Here is a 20,395-nt window from a genome sequence, read left to right as displayed (position 1 = left end):
TGCCAGTTCGCTCAGTGGTGGTGCTATTGAGCCACTCTTGGTGATGGGCATTGAAGACCCCCATCCAGAGTACATTCTGTGTCCTTGCTACCCTCAGTGTTTCTTCCAAGTGCTGTTCAACATAGAGGAGTACTGATTCATCAGCTGAGGGGGGGCAGTAGGTGGTAATCAGCAGGAGGTTTCCTTTTCCATGTTGACCTGATGCGATGAGACTTCATGGGCTCTCTAGTCAATGTTGAGGACTCCCTGGGCAACTCCTTTCTGACTATATACCACTGGTGGGTCTGGCTTGCCAGTGAGACAGGACATATCCAGGGATGGTGATGGAGGAGTCTGGGACATTGGTTGTAAGGTATGATTCTGTGAGTATGACTATGTCAGGCTGTTGATTGACTAGTCTGTGGGACAGCACTCCCAATTTTAGCATAAGTCCTCAAATGTTATTGAGGAGGACTTTGCAGGGTCGACTGGGCAGGGTGTGCCTCTATCATGAGGAAGGAGAAGAAGGGAAAGAAGGGAGGAGAGGAACAATTATTAAAGCCATTGATTACGTCCACCTCATCTGTGCCTCTGCCTCCCCTTTCTCGCAATTTTCCCAGCAAAGACTAGGACCCCCTCTTCTGCTCATCTCTTCCGCTCACCCCTAAATTTGGCAGATATATGATGATGAGTTGCTGTCTGGGTATTTCTGTGTTGCTGTACATATAAGGATATGTTATTGTGCATAGAATTAAGTTTAACAGTATATGCTGGTGCTCAGTGAGTGGACTCTCTGACAGCTTCTATATTTTCAATGATGTAAAACAGGGATGTCTTCTTGTACTCTTTTCCTCTTCTTCAACATGATGCTTCAGGAGGCTAAGAGAGATTTGACAGAGGGTATTTAAATCCACTTCTGAACAGATGGAAGTCTTTTCAATCTACAACAACTCTTGACGCTTACAAGGACCACAAAAGTGCAACACCTTTTTGCTGATTATTGCGCCCTTGTGGCCCACACACAGGAAGCACTAGAGCTCATCATGAACCATTTCTCAGAAGCAGCTAAGGCATTCGTCCTTCCCATCAGCCTGTTGTTCCAACCCCCACCCCATTAAAATGACAACCCACCACAGATCAATATCGATGATGAAAGTCTCAACACTGTTGATCAATTCACATATCGGGGCAGTGTTATTTCAAACAACGCCTCCATCAGTAAAGACATTGACAATCGCTTGTCCAAAGCCAACAGCTCTTTTGGCCGACTCTCTTAACAAGTCTGGAAAAATCACTCCTTGCACATTTCCACCCAAATCCAGGTGTACAGAACTGTTGTTATCACGACCCTCTTGTATGGCTCAGAATCTTGGCTCCTGTATAGTAAACAAATTAAGCTACTTCCATCAATGCTGCTTGTGCTTCATCATGAATATCAGATGGCAGGACTACATTACAAATATTGAAGTCCTTAGAAGAGTGAATTTACCCAGCATTGAGAGCGTTCTCCGACAACAACAGCTGCGCTGCACAGGGCATATGTCACACGTGGAGAACAACAGAATGTCAAAAGCAGTGGTGTATGAAGAACATTGTGTCAGGAAGCAGAATCGAGGTGCTCCGCGAAAATGTTTCAAGGACCAGCTGAAGCAACAACTCTCCTTGGCTGACATAAAACAACAAATGTGGGAGCAGGAAACTGCCGACAGGAACAACTGGCGCTCAAAAATCAGGGATGCTACGCGCGCAGATTTGACTCCTTAAGACGTGAAGCTGCAGGAGAAAAATGTTGAAAACGGAAGGAAGCTGCTTCTGCCCGGGCTCCCCCAGGTCAAGAATTCCTGCTCCCCAAATGATCAAGAGTCTGCAGATCTAGAATTGGACTGTTTAGCCACCAGCAAGCATACCAGCACCCATAGAGCCAAATCTGCCCTGATCTTCGTCTGTGAAGAACTAGCCATCATCATATATGGGGGATACAGTGTATATCAGGAAGTACAGTCAGGGCTGGCCTTTCTGCTTGATTGCACTTTTTTTTGGCACAATTCTCTCAATATCATCATTGCCGGCACAAAGGTTTGCAGAATTTTAAGCTCAAATTGCGTTCACTGCAACTTGACTTTCCGCAGTCTTTTGCACTGGTTCAAAAAGCAATCCACCCATAAAACTGGTTATGCCTCAGGATCAATTAATTGCCATTCAGATTTGCTGTTAATTCCGCTCATTTGTGGGCTTTTGAGGAGGGTCCCAAAATTAAGCTGTGTCTTTTGGGCGCAAAGACACTTGTAGATATGTTTTGAAAGATTTTGAATTCTTTTCTTAATTTACCGAGGAACTGACTACTGTACCCCAATCTAACTAGAAAATAGTTTTGTACAGTAAAAGCTTTGCTATCCGACACTTTACCAACCTGAAAGTGCAATTATCCAGAATTTCTGAAATCTTCTGGGGTTTGTCTTCCAATGCCGAGTTTTCCCAAGTGCAGCTGATTGTTCTGGGCATTACTATACTGTAGTTAGTGGTGCTGCCGATAGTCATCTTAGTGACACTGCAGGTAGTCCATCTCATTGTGTCGCTGTGTTTATGCTGCATTGCGATTTAGCTGCTCCCCATCACCTCCTACATCTAATGTATTAGCGTAATTCATACATTATGTTTACTGTTCCTCAAGGTTTCTATTCATCTTTATGGCCTCAAGATTTCTGTATTGTACATCTCCTTGTTCTTTGCATGTAATCATTTCTCTTAAAATTAAAACTATTACATTGTATGTTTCGTATGTATTGCCTTGGTAGTATGACCCTTGATTAACTGGAATTTTCGATTATCTGGCACCTCTCAGGTCTGGTGCATGCCTTTTACTATATATTTTTTAAAAGCCATTATCATCAATTTAATATCAGGTTATTCACACATGGTCAATTGGCAATGTGATTTAAAATGCCTATTTTTTGTGATAAAACCATTTTTAGCAGTATTAATCACATTTTTTTTAAAGAGATACAGCACTGAAACAGGCCCTTCGGCCCACCGAGTCTGTGCCGACCAACAACCACCCATTTATACTAATCCTACATTAACCCCATATTCTATACCACAACCCCACCATTCTCCTACCACCTACCTACACTAGGGGGCAATTTACAATGGCCAGTTTACCTAACAACCTGCAAGTCTTTGGCTGTGGGAGGAAACCGGAGCACCCGGTGGAAACCCACGCAGACACAGGGAGAACTTGCAAACTCCGCCCAGAACTGAACCCGGGTCGCTGGAGCTGTGGTGCTAAGCACTGCGGCATTGTGCCGCCCATTAAGTTACCAGTCAAATATATGAATGAATATTTTAAATCATTTTTTTAAATTGTTTTAATTGTGCTACCCGTTTGCACTGGTTCATGGAAAAGTTTGGCAATATGCAAATGAAATTGTCCAAAAACTTGGCAAAAAAAAAAACACTTTTCAAAATGGCTGCAATTTTGTGTGAAATTTGCACCAAAATCATTGATTATGCCCAAAGTGGAAACTCCATCCCTGTATGTAGGGGAATTCAGAGTATATAGAGGATGTAGTGCCTAGGGGTGTAATAAAATAAGATAATTAGAAATAGGAGCAGGAATTGGCCATATGGCCCCTTGAGCCTGCTCAGCCATTCAATACAATGAGATCATGGCTGATCTTCTACCTCACTTTCCTGCTCTATCCCCATATCCCTTCATTCCCTTTGTGTCCAAATATCTATTGATCTCATTCTTGAATCTAATCAATGACTGAGCATCCACAACACTCTGGGGTAAAGAATACCAAAGATTCACAATGCTCAGGGTGAAGAAATTTCTCCTCCTCACAGTCCTAAATAACCGACCCCCTATCTTGAGAAGGGAACCTGCTAGTCTAGACTCTCCAGCCAGAGGAAACAGCCACTCAGTATCTACCCTGCCAAGGCCTCACAGAATATTATGTTTCAATTATATCACTTCTCATTCTTCTAAACTATGGAGAATCTAAACCCATTCTACTCAATCTCTCCTCATAGGACAGCTCTCTCATTCCAGGAATCAATCCAGTGAACCTTTCTTGCACCTCAACTGAGGCAAGTAAATCCTTCCTTCGCCAAGTCTCTTTTGACAGCACCTTCTAAAACCATGACCTCGACCACCTTGAAGGATGAGGGCAGCAGATGCATGGGAACACCACCACCTGCAAGTTTCTGTCCATGCCGCACACCATCCTGACTTGGAACTATATCACCGTTCCTTCACTGTTGCTGGATCAAAATCCTGGAACTTTCTCCCTAACAGCACTGTGAGTGTACCTACACCACATGGACTGCAGCGGTTCAAGAAGGCAGCTCACCACCATCTTCTCAAGGGCAATTAGGGATGGGTAACAAATGCTCGCCTAGCCAGCGACGCTTGCATCCCAAGAACGAATAAAAAAGGTACTGAGACCAAAACTGTGCACAATATTCCAAGTGTGTTCTGACCAAAGCACTGTCATGCAGGCCCCCCATCTGCCAAGAATGAGGCACATATATTTTGCCACATGGGCATTAAATTTTAAGATTGTTACTGGGAAGAAAAGAAGGCCTATTACAAAGGGTTGCCAAGCCCCTGGCTGGAAAGACATTTTCTTCATACTAGCAGACAGTGTTGGAACAAAGGAACCACTCCCTGCCCCAATACACTTTAGAGACCTGGTCAAACCAGTCGGTCACATGACCACCTGCTGGCCAATTAGGGGAGTTTTAAATTGGAGAAAAAGTGTTTGAAGACAGAAAGCTCTTTGCTCCTGGACTGAGAACATCTCTCTCCTGCCTGGCCTCATCTCATTCTCACCAGCTTCAGAATCCATTGAAGACATATGAACCCCAAGAGAGAAAAGTCTCCTACAGTGAACAAGGTTTAAGAAGAATACTAGGCCTCAATGAAAAGCAAGATCTACCTACAAGCAAGGACTACAGTGAGCTCGAAGCACAGTAACAAAACCCCTCTTCAGAGATCGTCTCAAACTTCTCCACTATTTTTCTTCTGTTCTTTTCTGTCTCTATTTGCATGAGTGTATCGCTTATGCATGCTAGCGTGGGGCGCAGCGTGTATCCGTAGGCATTAACCGAGTTTGAGTTTAAGTTTTAATAAATTTCACTTTTCTTCTTTAAACCTAAGAAACCTGTTTGTGCTCATTTCTTTGCCTTATAATTGGAAAGCGGTGAACAAGGATTCACCAAGGGGGAGCTCAAAACACGGTGTGTTTGAACAAAACCCTGTTGCAATAAGACCAGGTGAAGATTAAAAGGGACTTCTAGACACCTTTCTCACCTGGTCGTAACAGCACTATATAATTGCAATAAGATTTATTCAGTCCTATTCTCCAATCCCCTAACAATAAAGGCTAATATGCCATTTTCTTTCCCAGTTGCTTGCTGTACCTGCATGTTCTCTTTCAGTACCTTTGAGTACCAACATTTCCTATTCTCACCTTTTTAAAAATCTTCTGCTTTTCTACTCTTCCTATCAAAGTGGATAATTTCATATTTCCCTACATTATACTATATCTGCGACCTTTTTGCCCACTCACTTAACCGATCCATATCCCTATGCTCCTCATTGCTTCCTTTCCCATCTAGCTTTGTATTAACAGCAAACTTGGATACATTGGACTCAGTCTCTTGATCTAAATTATTGATACAATGTGTAAATAGCTGAGGTCCAAGCAATGATCCTTGCAGCACCCAAATCGCTACAACTTGCCAACCTGAAAATGAACCATTTATTCCTACTCTGGTTAACAAATCCTCAATCCATGTGAATATATTACCCCCCAATGCCCTAATCTTGTGTGGCATTTTATTGAATATCTTTTGCAAATCCACATATACCAATCCACTGGTTCCTTTTTATCTACCCTGCTAGTTACACCCCTAACACATTAGACTGAAGCAGTCCGTGTCCACATGCAGCGAGATCTGGACAATATCCAGGCTTGGGATGGTAAGTGGCAAGTAACATTAGTGCCACACAAGTGCCAGGCAATGACCATCTCCAACAAGGAAGAATCTAACCATTTCCCCTTGACGTTCAACGGCATTACCATCGCTGAATCCCCCACTATCAACATCCTGGGGGTCACTATTGACCAGAAACTGAACTATGAACCAGCCATATAAATACTGTGGCTACAAGAGCAGGTCAGAGGCTAGGCATTCTGTGACGAGTAACTCATTTCTTGACTCCCAAAAGCCTGTTCACCATCAACAAGGCACAAGTCAGGAGTGTGAGGGAATACTCTCCACTTGCCTGGATGAGGCAACACTCAAGAAACTCAATACCATCCAGGACAAAGCAGCCTGCTTGATTGGCACCCCATTCACAACCTTCAATATTCACTCCCTCCACCACCGATGCACAATGGCAGCAGTGTGTACCATATACAAGATGAACTGCAGCAACTCACCAAGGCTCCTCCGACAGCACCTTCCAAACCTGCGATCTCTACCAATAACTTAGATCAAGAGACTGAGTCCAATGTATCCAAGTTTGCTGTTAATACAAAGCTAGAAAGACAAGGGCAGCAGATGCATGGGAGCACCACCATCTACAAGTTCCCCTCCAAATCACACACCATCCTGACTTGGAACTATATTGCTATTCCTTCACTGTTGCTGGGTCAAAATCCTGGAACTCACTCCCAAACAGCACTGTTGGAGCACCTACACCACATAGACTGCAGTGGTTCAAGAAGGCAGCTCACCATCACCTAGTCAAGGGCAGTTTAGGTTGGGCAACAAATGCTGGCCTTGCCAGCAACGCACGCTTTCCATGAATGAAGAAAGAAAATTCTGATTGATTTGTCAAACCCGATTTTTCGTGCATAAAACCATGTTGACTCTGTGTAGTCATATTTTATTTTCCAATTGTCCTGTGACCACATCCTGAATAATGGATTCTAGCATTTTCCTGATGACTGATGTCAGGCTAACTGACCTATCGTTCCCAGTTTCCTCCCTCCTTTGTTGAACACCGGGGTTACTTTTGCTACTTCCAATTCATGGGGACCATTTTCAAATACAGTGCATTCTGGAAATTCACAACCAATGCATCCACTATCTCTGTAGCCACCTCTTTTAAAACCCTAGAGTGTAGGACATCAAATCCTGGGGATTTGGTGCCTTTTATTCCCATTAATTTCTCCGGGGCCTTTTCTTAGTCATAGAGTTATTTACAGCACAGTAGGAGGCCATTCAGCCTATCGAGGCCATGCTGGCTCTCCACAGAGCCTTGCTGTCAGTCCCATTCCCTGGCTCGATCCCTATAGCCCTGCACATCTATTTCTCTCAGGTGATCATCCAACGTCCTCTTGAAGTCTGTGATCGTCTCTGCTTCCACCACCCTTGTGGGCAGTGAGTTCCAGGTCATTACCACCCACTGCATAAAAAAGTGCTACCTCATATTCCCCCTGTAGCTTTTTGCCCAAAACCTTCAATCTGTGTCCCCTAGTCCTTGTATCATTTGTTAATGGGAGCAGTTTTTCCTTGTCTAAATTATCTAAGCCTGTCATAATCTTGTACACCTTTATCAAATCTCCCCTCAATCTCCTTTGCTCCAAAGAGAACAAACCCAGTTTTTTCAACCTAACCTTGTAACTAAAATCCTCCATTCCTGGAACCATTCTGGTAAATCTCCGCTGCACCCTCTCAAGGGCTCTCACATCCTTCCTGTCGTGTGGTGACCAGAACTGGATGCAGTACTCCAGTTGGGGCGTAACCAGAGCTTTATAAAGGTTCAGCATAACTTCACTGCTTTTGTACTCAATGCCTCTATTTAAGAAGCCCAAGATCCCATATGCTTTACTAACCACTCTCTCAGTATATCCTGCCACCTTCAAAGATCGATGCACATGTACTCCCAGATTCCTCTGTTCCTGCGCACGCTTTAGAACAGTGCCATTAAGTATATATTATCTCTCCATTTTCCTTCTGTCAAAATGCACCTCACACTTGTCAGTATTAAATTCCATCTGCCACCTCTCTGCCCACTTTGCTAGCCTATCTATGTCCTGTTGTAGGCAGTTCATATCTTCCGTACTGTTTGCCACACCTCCAAGTTTGGTATAATCAGAAAATTTTGAGATTCTACTCTATATTTCAAGATCCAAGTCATTTATATGTAGCAAAAAAAGCAGTGGTCCCAGCACTGACACTTGGGGAACACCACTGTCTACCATCCTCCAGTCTGAAAAACAACCATTTTACTATGATTCACTGTTTTCTGTCTTGAAGCCAGTTTTTTATCCAATTGGACACTGACCCTCCTGTTCCATGAGCCTCAATTTTGTTAACCAGTCTTATGTGGTACCTTATCAAATGCCTTCTTAAAATCCATATAAACAACAGCTCACCACCACCTTCTCAAGGGCAATTAGGGATGGGCAATAAATGCTGGCCTGGCCAGCGTCGCCCACATCCCATGAATGAATTTAAAAAAAACATCCACCGCATTCTCTTCATCACCCTTCTCTGTTACTACATCAAAAAATTTATATAGGTTAGTCAAGCATGATCTGCCTTTTACAAATCCACGCTGGCTATCCTTAATTAACTCGAACCTCTCTGAGTGTCAGTTGATATTTTCCCTGATTATTCTTTCTAAAACCTTACCCACCACTGATGTTAAACTAACTTGCCTGTAATTGCTAGGACTGTCCTTACACGCTTTCTTGAATAAGGTGTCACATTTGCCACTCTCCAATCCTCTGGCACCTCCAGGGAAGATTAGAAGATTATGGCAAGCCCTTCCGCTATCTCCATCCCCACGTCCTTTAGCAACCTGGGATGCCAGCCATCTGGACCAGGTGACTTATCCACTCTAAGCATAGCCAGCCTTTTTAGTATCTCCCCCCTCTCAATTTCTATCCTCTCCATTGCCTCTACTCTCTCTGCTTCTACTGATATTTTGTCAGCTTCCATTTCCTTAGTGAACACTGATACAAAGTACTCATTAAGTATATTAGCCTTGCCTGTGCCTCTAAGTATATATTACCCTCTCTGTCCCTAATAGGCCCCACTCCTCCTCTTACTACCGCTTACTATTTACATGCCAGTAGAAAATCTTTGGGTTCCCTTTTATGTTGACTTGCCATTCTATTTTCATAGTCTCTCTTTACCAGTCTTACTTTCCTCTTCACTTGCCCTGTCAACATATTGTATATGGCCTGGTTCTCACTTGATGAATTCACCTGACATGCATCATACACCCTCTTTTTTTGTTTCATCATAATCTCTATCTCCCTTGGCAATGAAGGAACCCTACCTTTCACCCTTATTGGAATGTACCTAGCCTGTACCTAAGAGTTCTCCTCCTTAAAGATAACCCATTATTCCAATACAGCTCTTCCTGTCAGTCTTTGATTCCATTTTACCCTGGCTAGATCCCTTCTCATCATGTCGAAATTAGCCGTCTTCCAATCTAGACATTCTACCTTATTTTGTTCCTTGCTTTTCTACATTACTAGTCTAAACCTTATGATATGATGATCACTCTTACCTAAGTGTTCCCTACAGACACTTGGCCCAACTCATTTCCCAGCAAAAGATCCAGTAAGGCCTATTTTCTAGTTGGGCTGAGAACATACTGATCAAGGAAGTGCTGCTGAACATATTTCAGAAATTCCTCCCCTTCCTTACCCTTTACTCTAAAATTATCCCAATCGATATTTGGGTAATTAAAGTCCCCCAATATCACCACTCTATAGTTCTTGCACATCTCTGTGATTTCCCAGCAGATTTGCTCCTCTATTTCTCCCTCCTGCACTATTTGGAGGTCTATAGAATACCCCCAGTAGTGTGATCATACCCTTTCTACTCCTCAACTCTAACCAAATGGGTACTGTCCTTGCCCCTTCAAGGACATCCTCCCTTCCCAGCACTGCAATGTCTTCCCCCATCAGCACTGCCACCCCACCTCCCTTTTTCCCTTCTCTGTCTTTTCTGAACACTTTATATCCTTGTATATTAAATGCTCAGTCCTCGCCATTTTTAAGCCACGTTTCCGTTATTGCCACTACATCATATTCCCACACTGCTATTTTTTTTAAATTCATCCATGGGATGTGGGCGTCGCTGGCTAGGCCAGCATTTATTGCCCATCCCGAATTGCCCTTGAGGAAGTGGTGGTGAGCTGCCTTCTTGAACCGTTGCAGTCTATGTGGGGTAGGTACACCCACAGCGCTGTTAGGAAGGGAGTTCCAGGACTTTGACCCAGCGACAGTGAAGGAACGGCGATATAGTTCCAAGTCAGGATGGTGTGTGGCTTGGAAGGGAACTTGCAGGTGGTGGTTTTCCCAACCATTTGCTGCCCTTGTCCTTCTAGGTGGTAGAGGTCGCGGGTTTGGAAGGTGCTGTCTAAGGAGCCTTGGTGCATTGCTGCAGCGCATCTTGTAGATGGTACACACTGCTGCCACTGTGCATCGGTGGTGGAGGGAGTGAATGTTTGTGGATGGGATGCCAATCAAGCGGGCTGCTTTCTCCTGGATGGTGTTGAGCTTCTTGTGTGTTGTTGGAGCTGCACCCATCCAGGCAAGTGGAGAGTATTCCATCACACTCCTGACTTGTGCCTTGTAGATGGTGGACAGGCTTTAGGCAGTCAGGAGGTGAGTTACTCGCCACAGGATGCCTAGCCTCTGACCTGCTTGTAGCCACGGTATTTAAATGGCTAGTCCAGTTCAATTTCTGGTCAATGGTAGCCCCCAGGATGTTGATAGTGGGGGTTTCAGCGATTGTAATGCCATTCAATGTCAAGGGGAGGTGGTTAGATTCTCCCTTGTTGGAGATGGTCATTGCCTGGCACTTGTGTGGTGCAAATGTTACTTGCCACTTATCAGCCCAAGCCTGGATATTTGTACTTGTAGCTCACCAACCTTATTCACCACACTTTGTGCATTTACCCACATGCATTGTAATCCTGTCTTTGCATTTCTCGTAGTCCTCCTCAGTCCACTCCCATCTAATATGGAACTACCCCCTTCCTTAGTACTGTCTAAGACTCGCACTCTGACCCCACCTAATACTTTACCATTTCCTACTCTAGTGCTATATGTCTCTTCCAATTCTCTGTGCACCTTGGTATTCCTCTCTTGTATTATCTCCAGTTTCCCACACCCCTGCCAAGTTAGTTTAAACCCTCCTCAAAAGCACGTGCAAATTGCCCTGCAAGGAAATTCATCTCAGCTCTGTTCAGGTGCAACCTGTCTGGCCTGTGCAGGTTCCACCTTCTCCAGAACTGGTTCCAGTGTCCCAGGAATCTAAAGTCCTCCCTTCTGCTCCTTCTTTCCAGCCATGCATTCATCTGCAGTATCCTTCTATTTCTATACTCACTTATGCATAGTACTGGGAGTAATCTGGAGATTACTACTTTACTAATATTAATTACTTTCCTTGGTTCTCCACAATATCTGATATTTTTTGTGTCTTCTATTGTGAAGGTAGAAACAAAAAATGTGTTCAACATCTCTGCCATTTCCTTATTCCCTAATATTGTTTCTTCTGTCTCTGCCTCTAAGGGACCCATGTCTCCTTTTGCTACTCTTCTTTTTCACATACTTGTAGAAACTCTTACAATCTGTTTTTATATTTCTTGCTTGTTTACCCTCATATTCTATTTTCTTCCACTTTATCAATTTCTTGGTCGTCCTTTGCTGATTTCTAAAACCCTCCCAATCTTCAGGCTTACTATTCTTTTTGGTAACATTGTAAGCTTCTTCTTTTAATCTAATGCTATCCTTAACTTCTCCAGTTAGCCAAAGTTGGACCAGTTTCCCTGTGGAGATTTTATTCCTGAAGGGAATGTATGTTTATTGATCGTACAGTGTGTATGGGTGAGTGACCACCATAGATCTACATGATCGACAGTTTGCGGATCACTGCAGTGTCGTTCCCACTCTGCACCAGATTTGCAAGCCGCTCTCGATCTCTTCAATTCTGCATACAGGAAACTCGGCGTGTCCTTGAATGTTGCCAAAACTAAACTCATATATTAACTCACACCTGGTCAGGCAAATATTCCAACTCCCATATATGTTGAAAGAGAGACTCTGGAATATGTTGAGCACTTCCCATACCTTGGCAGCCACCTCTCTCAAAAAGCTACCATTGATCAGGAGATCCAACATCAAATCAGCTGTGTCTGCTCAGCCTTCTACAAACTATGGCAGCGAGTGTTTGACAACAAAGACCTCCGCAAGTCAACTAAAGTCCTCGTGTACAGAGCAGTTGTTGTCACCACACTCCTGTACTGCAGTGAGACCTGGACTGTGTATTAGCGACACATAAGAGTTCTAGAGAAATTCCATCAGCATTGCCTCCGCCACATCCTCTGGATTCAATGGGAGGACCGTCGAACAAACACTAGTGTTCTTCTTGAAGCCAGCTCCACAAACATTCAGGCAAAACTCCTGCAAAACCAACTTCATTGGACTGGACACTGTGTCTGGATGGCAGAAAACCGTCTCCCCTGCCAGATCCTGTTTTCTCAACTCTCAAAAGGTCAGCATTCCAGGGGAGGACAAAGAAAATGCTTCACAAACACTCTGAAACTCTCTTTGAAGCACGGCACATTGACATTGGTGACTGGAAGAAACTTGCTACCAATCGTTCAACATAGCGACAACTTGTCCATCAGGCTGCATCATGCTTTCAGTCCAAATGCCTTAGTGATGAGGCAGAGCAGCGGCAGAGAAGGAAAGAAAAAGAAGCAAATCCTGCACTCCTGATCCCACTGGTGGGTCATCCTGCCCCATGTGCCCAAAGATCTGTGGATCGAGAATCAGCCTGTTCAGCCACATGAAGGCCCATGGCAGAAACTCGCGACCTTGTGTAGACGTCATCCTCGAATTGAGGGACAGCCGACAATGGGTGAATGCAGTATTATTTATCAGTAGCCTATTGGAACTGATGTTTTGTGTAAACAGGTATAAATTCTGAAATGCCAGTGTCGATTGCTCCTGTGAGAATACATAAACCTTTACTAAGTGTTGTCATGGTACTCGCCTGCATAGAATGCAAAATCAAAAGAGAAGTACTAGCACTCATCATGTAATCTACCATCCAATTAAACATGGAATCATTTGTAAATGTGGACAATATGTGGGGTAAGACTGTGGCCAGAGGAATGGGTTGCCTGCTGCAGGGTGGCAGGGGGCGATGTTGAGCTGTCCTGCTGCCTGTGTGTTGGAGGCTGGGGCTTTGACGCTGCGGCTGCTGCCGGGCGGAGCTCCTGCCAGTGATAAAGAGCGAGGGTTCGGTGCTGGCCTCCTCTCAGTCACCCTCCGCCTCCGCTGCACCGACACTTTCTGCATTTTTTTTTGTGTGAAGGGGTGGCGGGGGGGAGGGTTGTGTTTTTTTTTGTTTTAAATACACTTTGGGAACAGAATGGCCGATGGGGAGGGCAACGACGGCGGCGAGACCGTCAATCGGTTCGCTCGCCAGGGAGCCCTGCGGCAGAAGAACGTATGTGAGGTGAAGAATCACAAGTTCACCGCCCGCTTCTTCAAGCAGCCCACCTTCTGCAGCCACTGCACTGACTTCATCTGGTGAGTGAGACAGGGGGAGAGCTTGTACCCCTGTCCCAGCAAACTCCTGTCCCAAACACAACCCCCCCCTACCCCACCCCGCCCCAGGCACAGGAACACTCCAAACTTTTCCAAAACTCTCTGCAAACTTTGTGTAAACATTTGTGTCTCCCCCTCCTCTTCCTATTGCTCTTCTCTTGGTTTATTTCACCCTCATCCTTGTCTGTCCTCACCCACCACCTGATCTTTGTGCGATTCTGTTTCTAAATCGTTCTATTTTTCACCCCAAATTTTTTTGTTTTGCTTCCTGATCCTCTTTTATTTCATCATTCTTCTGACGTTTCATTTTGTTTTTGGGTCCTGATGCTCTTATTTTCTTGCCCTGTTTTACTTTGGGTGTTTTCTTTGCCCTGTTTCTTTTCCCTAATGCTTGTTTTTTTTGTGCAGGGGATTTGGGAAACAAGGATTCCAGTGTCAAGGTAGGTGAATGTTAAGGTGGTTGTAACGCCGCCTGTTTTAGTTTTCAGAACTGTGTGGGGTTTTGTGCAAAACCTATTGGCAGCGAATGGTAACCGGAGAGAGAAGGAGAAGAATATAATCAAGGGAATGGGTATAACTTGTAATGAAAGCTTGTATCTCGTTGGGGACCATAGCCCGGAATTTCTCCAGTGACGGGTTTACTTTCGGTTTTAACCTGATGCGGATTCACTCTTCCTTCTGGTTTAGTCGTGGCATTGTGAGAATGAGGAAGTCCTCGCCTGATGCTTTTGATATACAAACTTCGAATTGCTGTGGTTTCTAATGTTAGCGAGGCTGTGTGGTCGCTGGGGTTCAGTCCAGTCACCAGTTCTGTTTTCCTATTTGCTCCTTATTCTGTGAGGTTTATATTTCACCCATTGGTGAGAGTGTGGAGTCAGTTTTTGGTCTGTCAGTTTGCCCACCCGCCACGCACACCCTGTTATTTATTATCTTGTCGTGCAGCTGTGGACAGATCTGCAAACCCGCTTTCACTGGGTCACACTTCATTTGAAAATCTGTATAATTCTTATAAATCCAATAAGTGTGAGGTGTTTTTGAAGGGGAAGATGATTTGCTTCAGTTTTACATTCTGTGATTTTTGAAATGTTACACTGCCCCTCTCTCTGTTTGACCTTCCCAATCCTGAGAATTTGGGAACACCTTCCTGCACTGAAAACAGCAACAGCTTTCTTTCCTCCTTTTAAAAAAAAACCTTCTAAAGGAAAAAATGCATCCATGTGCTTCTTAAAGAGTCATTGAATTTTTTTTTGACCAGGTGGGAAGTTTTGATTGGGAGAATGCTCTGCATTGTGCTTTCTTTAGTGTACAGTTGATGCTGGCACTATTTTCTTCCCTGTCTGATACATCCAAATAGACTTGCTGTGCAGTTTTAAACTTGGAAGCTTACCCTCCAGTTCACTCTCTGCTACACAGTTGTACCTACAATCGAAGGAATGCCTTTCCAAACAAAAAGACATCTTGTTTAAATAGTGTTGATTATAATATCTCAAGCTTGTGTTCCTTGCAGACTTGTAACTCCTCCTTAACTGCTATGGTACAGCAGCCGTCTTTACTAGAGTGTACTTGTGTAGTTATATTTTCTGTTTTGAGATTGCCGATGACATTTACCATCTGAGCCAGTTGTGCCATTGTTGGGATGCCCCTGCAGCTTTGTGACAGTGGTGTATTGTGTGGTTTAGTAATGATTCTGAAAATGCAGGTTTCTGTTGAAGTGGGGATTTTTTTATTTGAGGAAATGTTACACTTACTGAGATTGGCAGTGGGTTATGATTGTTTGTAACAGTGTTTATTATTACTGCAGTGGGAGATTCCAGGCAGGGATGACAAATGCTTACTTTTCCCTTTTTATCTGATGTCTTAAAAATCGTTTCCTTTTCTCTCCCTCTTGTCTTCTCTAAGTTGTGAGTCAGCTCTTTGCTAGTGGGGCACAGTTTATCTACAGTGCTTAGTGAGACCGAAACTGTTGCACATTGTTCAGAGAGCAGGTTTTGCTTTTGCTGCACAGCATTGATAAAACTTCCCACCTTAAGAGGTCAGTCTGTTCCGAGTGGAGGTTTAAGGCGTTGCTGTCTGAGATCTGTACCTCTATGGTGTTGGCAATAACATGCTGAGGCTGGTCAGTGCTGTGGGCATAGTCACAATGTACTGGTTTATTAATGGGGAGAAAAAACACAAATGACAATTTAAAAATGGGAAGGGGGAATCTCTCGAAACACACAAAGAATCTCTGAAATTCACTGCCTTAGAGAGCTGTGGATGCTCAGTTGTGTACATTCAAGACTGAGTTTGATAGGTTTTTGGGCACTAAAGGGGTTTAAGGGATTAGAGATAGGGCAGGAAGGTGCAGTTAATGTAGAAATTTAGCTATGATTTTAATGAATGGGGGAACAGGCTGGAGGGGCCACCTCACTCTTATTTCTTTTCCAATAAAAACGTAAGAAATAAGACTGGTTTGTGTTCTGGTTTAGCAAGCGTGCCTTGTTCAGATGCTGACCAATCTGCTGTGTATCTCCTGCTGTCGCTCCTGTGCAAATGGACGCCACTTGTTATTGCTAACAATAAGGATGATGTCTTGCATGCTCATTGCTGTCTTCACAGGGAAAGGTGGGAGATAATGTGCAGGCTATTTTATCTTTGTATTCGGGAGGGGAGACATAGCTGAGGGGTTCCTATTATGTGGATGTAGCACAGTGATGGGTTTTGATTTGAGCTCTCGATGTATTTGCATACACTGAACCAGAGAAAGCTGTCACCTTCTGCAGTGATTCTGCCTGTGTCGTGCTTTTCCGCTGTGATGAGAGAATTGGTCTCTCTTGGTTCCTTCTTGCTTAGAATTTGGCAGAGGGGCAGGCACTGAGCTCTGTGATCTGCGACTTAGTGTAAAATCCAGCACAAAGGTCACCGTGTGTATGCTTCTGAGTCGCAAAGCTCTGCATGCAACCGTAGAAACTTTGGCTTTACAGCCAATGAGGTACTTTTGAAGTGCAGTCATCGTTCTAATGCGGCAGCCAATTAGCGTATAGCAATCTTTCCACAAACAGCAATGTGATATCTTATAGTAATGTTAATTCAAGGGATAAATATTGGCTGGTACATTCTTCCCTGCTCTTCCTCAAAATATGCTATCTTTTTTTTTTACATCCACCTGTGAGAACAGATGGGGTTGCTGTTTAACTCTATCCAAAAGACAGCACTTCTGACAGTGCAGCGCTCCTTCAGTACTGCAGTAAAGTGTCAGCCTAGATTTTTGTGTGCAAGTCTCTGGAGTGGCACTTGTACTGGATGACCTTCCAGCTCAGAGGCGAAACAGCTACCCGCTGAACCACGGCTGACACAGTTATGGTTACTCAAGCATTTATAAAGAATGACAGCCCTGCCCCAGTGTGAACACTCACCCCACTGACTTTCCCCCCCCCGACTATACATTCTCCTGGGAAAGACAGCAGCAAGGGAAAAAGCTGCAGCCAGCTCATTATAGAAACTCTGGGGAAATTCTTCTGACTTCCATATGCAGTTAAGCAACAGTCCGAGAGCCCACAGTAACAGGTAAATCTTTTTTGATCGCAGCTAACTGCAATTTATCCCGTGTTGCTGCCGATGTCAACTCTCAGCAACTTGTCAGGTTCCCTTTTTTTTTAAAGGATTGTATTGAATCCATATTCAAGGCCACTTTTCAGTACTGTGTTCCAGAGGGCCCTGACTCTGCAAAAAGAAACACTTCCTGGCAACTGCACTAACTGATCCCATTGGACTCAATCCAATCCCTTTATTTTATAGACCTGTGTTTCCCTAAAGAAGATAACCAGAACTCTTGCAGTCATTTCTAATAACTGAACCAGAGGCTGGTATTGGCCATGTCTTGGTGGGTACCACTCTTGCCTTGGAGTAAGAGTTCAGGAGTTCAAGACCCCTCCAAAGACGTGTACATAATCCAGACTGACTCTGCAAATGCTGCACTGTTAGAGGCGCTGTCTTTCGGATGAGATGTTAAACCAAGGCCCTATCTGCTCTCAAGTTGACATAAAAGATCACATTATGCTATCTGGGGAGGAAGGCAGGGAAGTTCTCCTTGGTGTCCTGGCCAGTATTTATCCTTCAGCCAACATTAAAATAGCAACGACTTTCTTGCTGGTGCTCAGTTTGTTTGGGTTCTGCCAAGGGCCTCTTGGCTCCTGACCTCATTACACCTTTGGATCAAACGTGGACAAAAACCTGAACTCGAGGTGAGGTTAGAGTGATTGCCCTGGATATCAAAGCAGCATTTGACTGAGTATGGCATCAAGGTGCTCTAGCAAAATTGATGTCAGTGTGAATCAGGGGGAAGACTCTCTGCTGGTTGCAGTCATACCAAACACAAAAGAAGATGGTTGTGGTTGTTGGAGGTCAATCATCTGAGCTCCAGGACATCGCAGCAGGAGTTCCTCAGGGTAGTGTCCAAGGCCCAACCATCTTCAGCTGCTTCATCAATGACCTTCCTTCAATCATAAGGTCTGAAGTGGGAATGTTTGCTGATGATTGCACAATGTTCAGCACTATTTGCCATTCGCAACTCCTCAGATACTGAAGCAGTCTCCGTCCATATGCAGTGACACCTGGACAACATTCAGGCTCGGCTGATAAATGACAAGTAACATTCATGCTACACAAGTGCCAGGCAATGACGATCTCCAACAAGAGATGTCATTCAACAGCATTATCATCGCTGAATCCCCCCACTATCCACTTTCTCAAGGTTACCATTGACCAGAAACTGAACTAGAACAGCCACATAAATACGGTGGCTATAAGAGTAGGTCAGAGGCTGGGAATTATGCAGCGAGTAACTCACCTCCTGACTCCCCACAAGCCTGTCCACCATCTCCAAGGCACATGTCAGGAGTGTGATGGAATGCTCTCCACTTGTCTGTATGAGTGTGGCTCCAACAACACTCCGGAAGCTCAACACCATCTGGGACAAAGCAGCCTGTTTGATTGGCACCCCATCCACCACCTTCAACATTCACTCCCTCCACCACAGATGCACAGTGGCAGCAGTGTGTACCATATACAAGATGCACTGCAGCTACTCAACAAGACTCCTTTGACAGCACCTTCCAAACCAGTGACCTCTTCCACTTAGAAGGACAAGGGCAGCAGATGCATGGGAACACCACCACTTGCAAGTTCCCCTCCAAACCACGCACCATCCTGACTTGGAACTATATTGCCAATCCTTTACTGTCTAAGGGTCAAAATCCTGAAACTCCCTTTCTAATAGAGCTGTGGGTGTACCTGCACCACATGGACTGCAGCAGTTCACGAAGGCAGCTCACCATCACCTTCTCGAGGGCATTTAGAGATGGGCAATAAATGCTGGCCGAGACAGCGACGACGGCATCCCTTGAAACAAATAATAAATTTTAAAATCTGCCCATTATCACATTGTTGTTTGTTGTGAGCAAATTGGCTGCTGTCTTTCCTACATTCCAACAGTGACTACACTTCACAACTGCTTCATTGGCTGTAAGTGCTTTGGGACATCATGATGTTGTGAAAGACACTATATAAATGCAAGTTATTTCTTTCTGTGCTGGGGTCATGCCTGAACACCTTGCTGCATAAGTGGGTGTACCAAACCCATTCCGAGACCAAGTAAAGCAGTCTTTTGTTTTCTGTACCTCTTTTTTTATTTTAATCTAACCTGTTGAAAGCTGACAGCAGTTGAAAGAGGTGTATAAAATGCTGTTTACGGGGACAAGGAAAGATATTTAATGTAAAACTGTACCAAAGAAAATTACAGCACAGAAACAGGCCCTTCGGCCCTCCAAGCCTGTGCCGATCCAGATCCTCTATCTAAACCGGTCGCCTATTTTCCAAGGGTCTGTATCTCTTTGCTTCCTGCCCATTCATGTATCTGTCTAGATACATCTTAAAAGACGCTATCGTGCCCGCGTCTACCACCTCCGCTGGCAACGCATTCCAGGCACCCACCACCCTCTGCGTAAAGAACTTTCCACGCATATCCCCCCTAAACTTTTCCCCTCTCTCTTTGAACTCGTGACCCCTAGTAATTGAATCCCCCACTCTGGGGGAAAAAGCTTCTTGCTATCCACCCTGTCTATACCTCTCATGATTTTGTACACCTCAATCAGGTCCCCCCTCAACCTCCGTCTTTCTAATGAAAATAATCCTAATCTACTCAACCTCTCTTCATAGCTAGCGCCCTCCATACCAGGCAACATCCTGGTGAACCTCCTCTGCACCCTCTCCAAAGCATCCACATCCTTTTGGTAATGTGGCGACCAGAACTGCACGCAGTATTCCAAATGTGGCCGAACCAAAGTCTTATACAACTGTAACATGACCTGCCAACTCTTGTACTCAATACCCCGTCAATGAAGGAAAGCATGCCGTATGCCTTCTTGACCACTCTATTGACCTGCGTTGCCACCTTCAGGGAACAATGGACCTGAACACCCAAATCTCTCTGTACATCAATTTTGCCCAGGACTTTTCCATTTACTGTATAGTTCACTCTTGAATTGGATCTTCCAAAATGCATCACCTCGCATTTGCCCTGATTGAACTTTAAGGAAGGATATACTTGCCATAGGGGGAGTGCAATGGAGGTTCACCAAACTAATCCCTGGGATGGCGGGATTGTCTTTTGAGGAGAGAGTGCACAAATAGGGCTGTATTCTCTAGAGTTTTAAAGAATGAGGGGTGATCTCATTGAAACTTACAAAATTCTTACAGGATGTGACCGGGTGGATCGGGATAGGAAGTTTGCTCTGGCTGGTGAGTCTAGAACAAGGGGACAGAGTCTCAGAATAACGGGC

At 44.4% G+C, this 20,395-nt stretch overlaps 1 protein-coding gene across 1 annotated transcript in view; it reads left to right on the top strand.

Annotated features, from left to right (window-relative positions):
• Positions 1 to 13,213: 13,213 nt before the first annotated feature.
• The window catches only part of LOC137384441 (protein kinase C alpha type), a 358,799-nt gene continuing 351,617 nt past the window's right edge, over positions 13,214 to 20,395 (top strand). The window contains exons 1-2 of the mRNA XM_068058500.1: positions 13,214 to 13,559; positions 13,986 to 14,017. Coding sequence (XP_067914601.1) covers positions 13,399 to 13,559; positions 13,986 to 14,017 — 193 coding nt within the window. The 5' untranslated portion in view covers positions 13,214 to 13,398. The remainder of the gene's footprint in view (positions 13,560 to 13,985; positions 14,018 to 20,395) is intronic.

Source organism: Heterodontus francisci, chromosome 26 (genome assembly GCF_036365525.1).
Source record: "Heterodontus francisci isolate sHetFra1 chromosome 26, sHetFra1.hap1, whole genome shotgun sequence".
Taxonomy (NCBI): domain Eukaryota; kingdom Metazoa; phylum Chordata; class Chondrichthyes; order Heterodontiformes; family Heterodontidae; genus Heterodontus; species Heterodontus francisci.
Note: the sequence above shows the minus strand (reverse complement) of the source record. Positions and strands in the feature narration are given on the sequence as shown.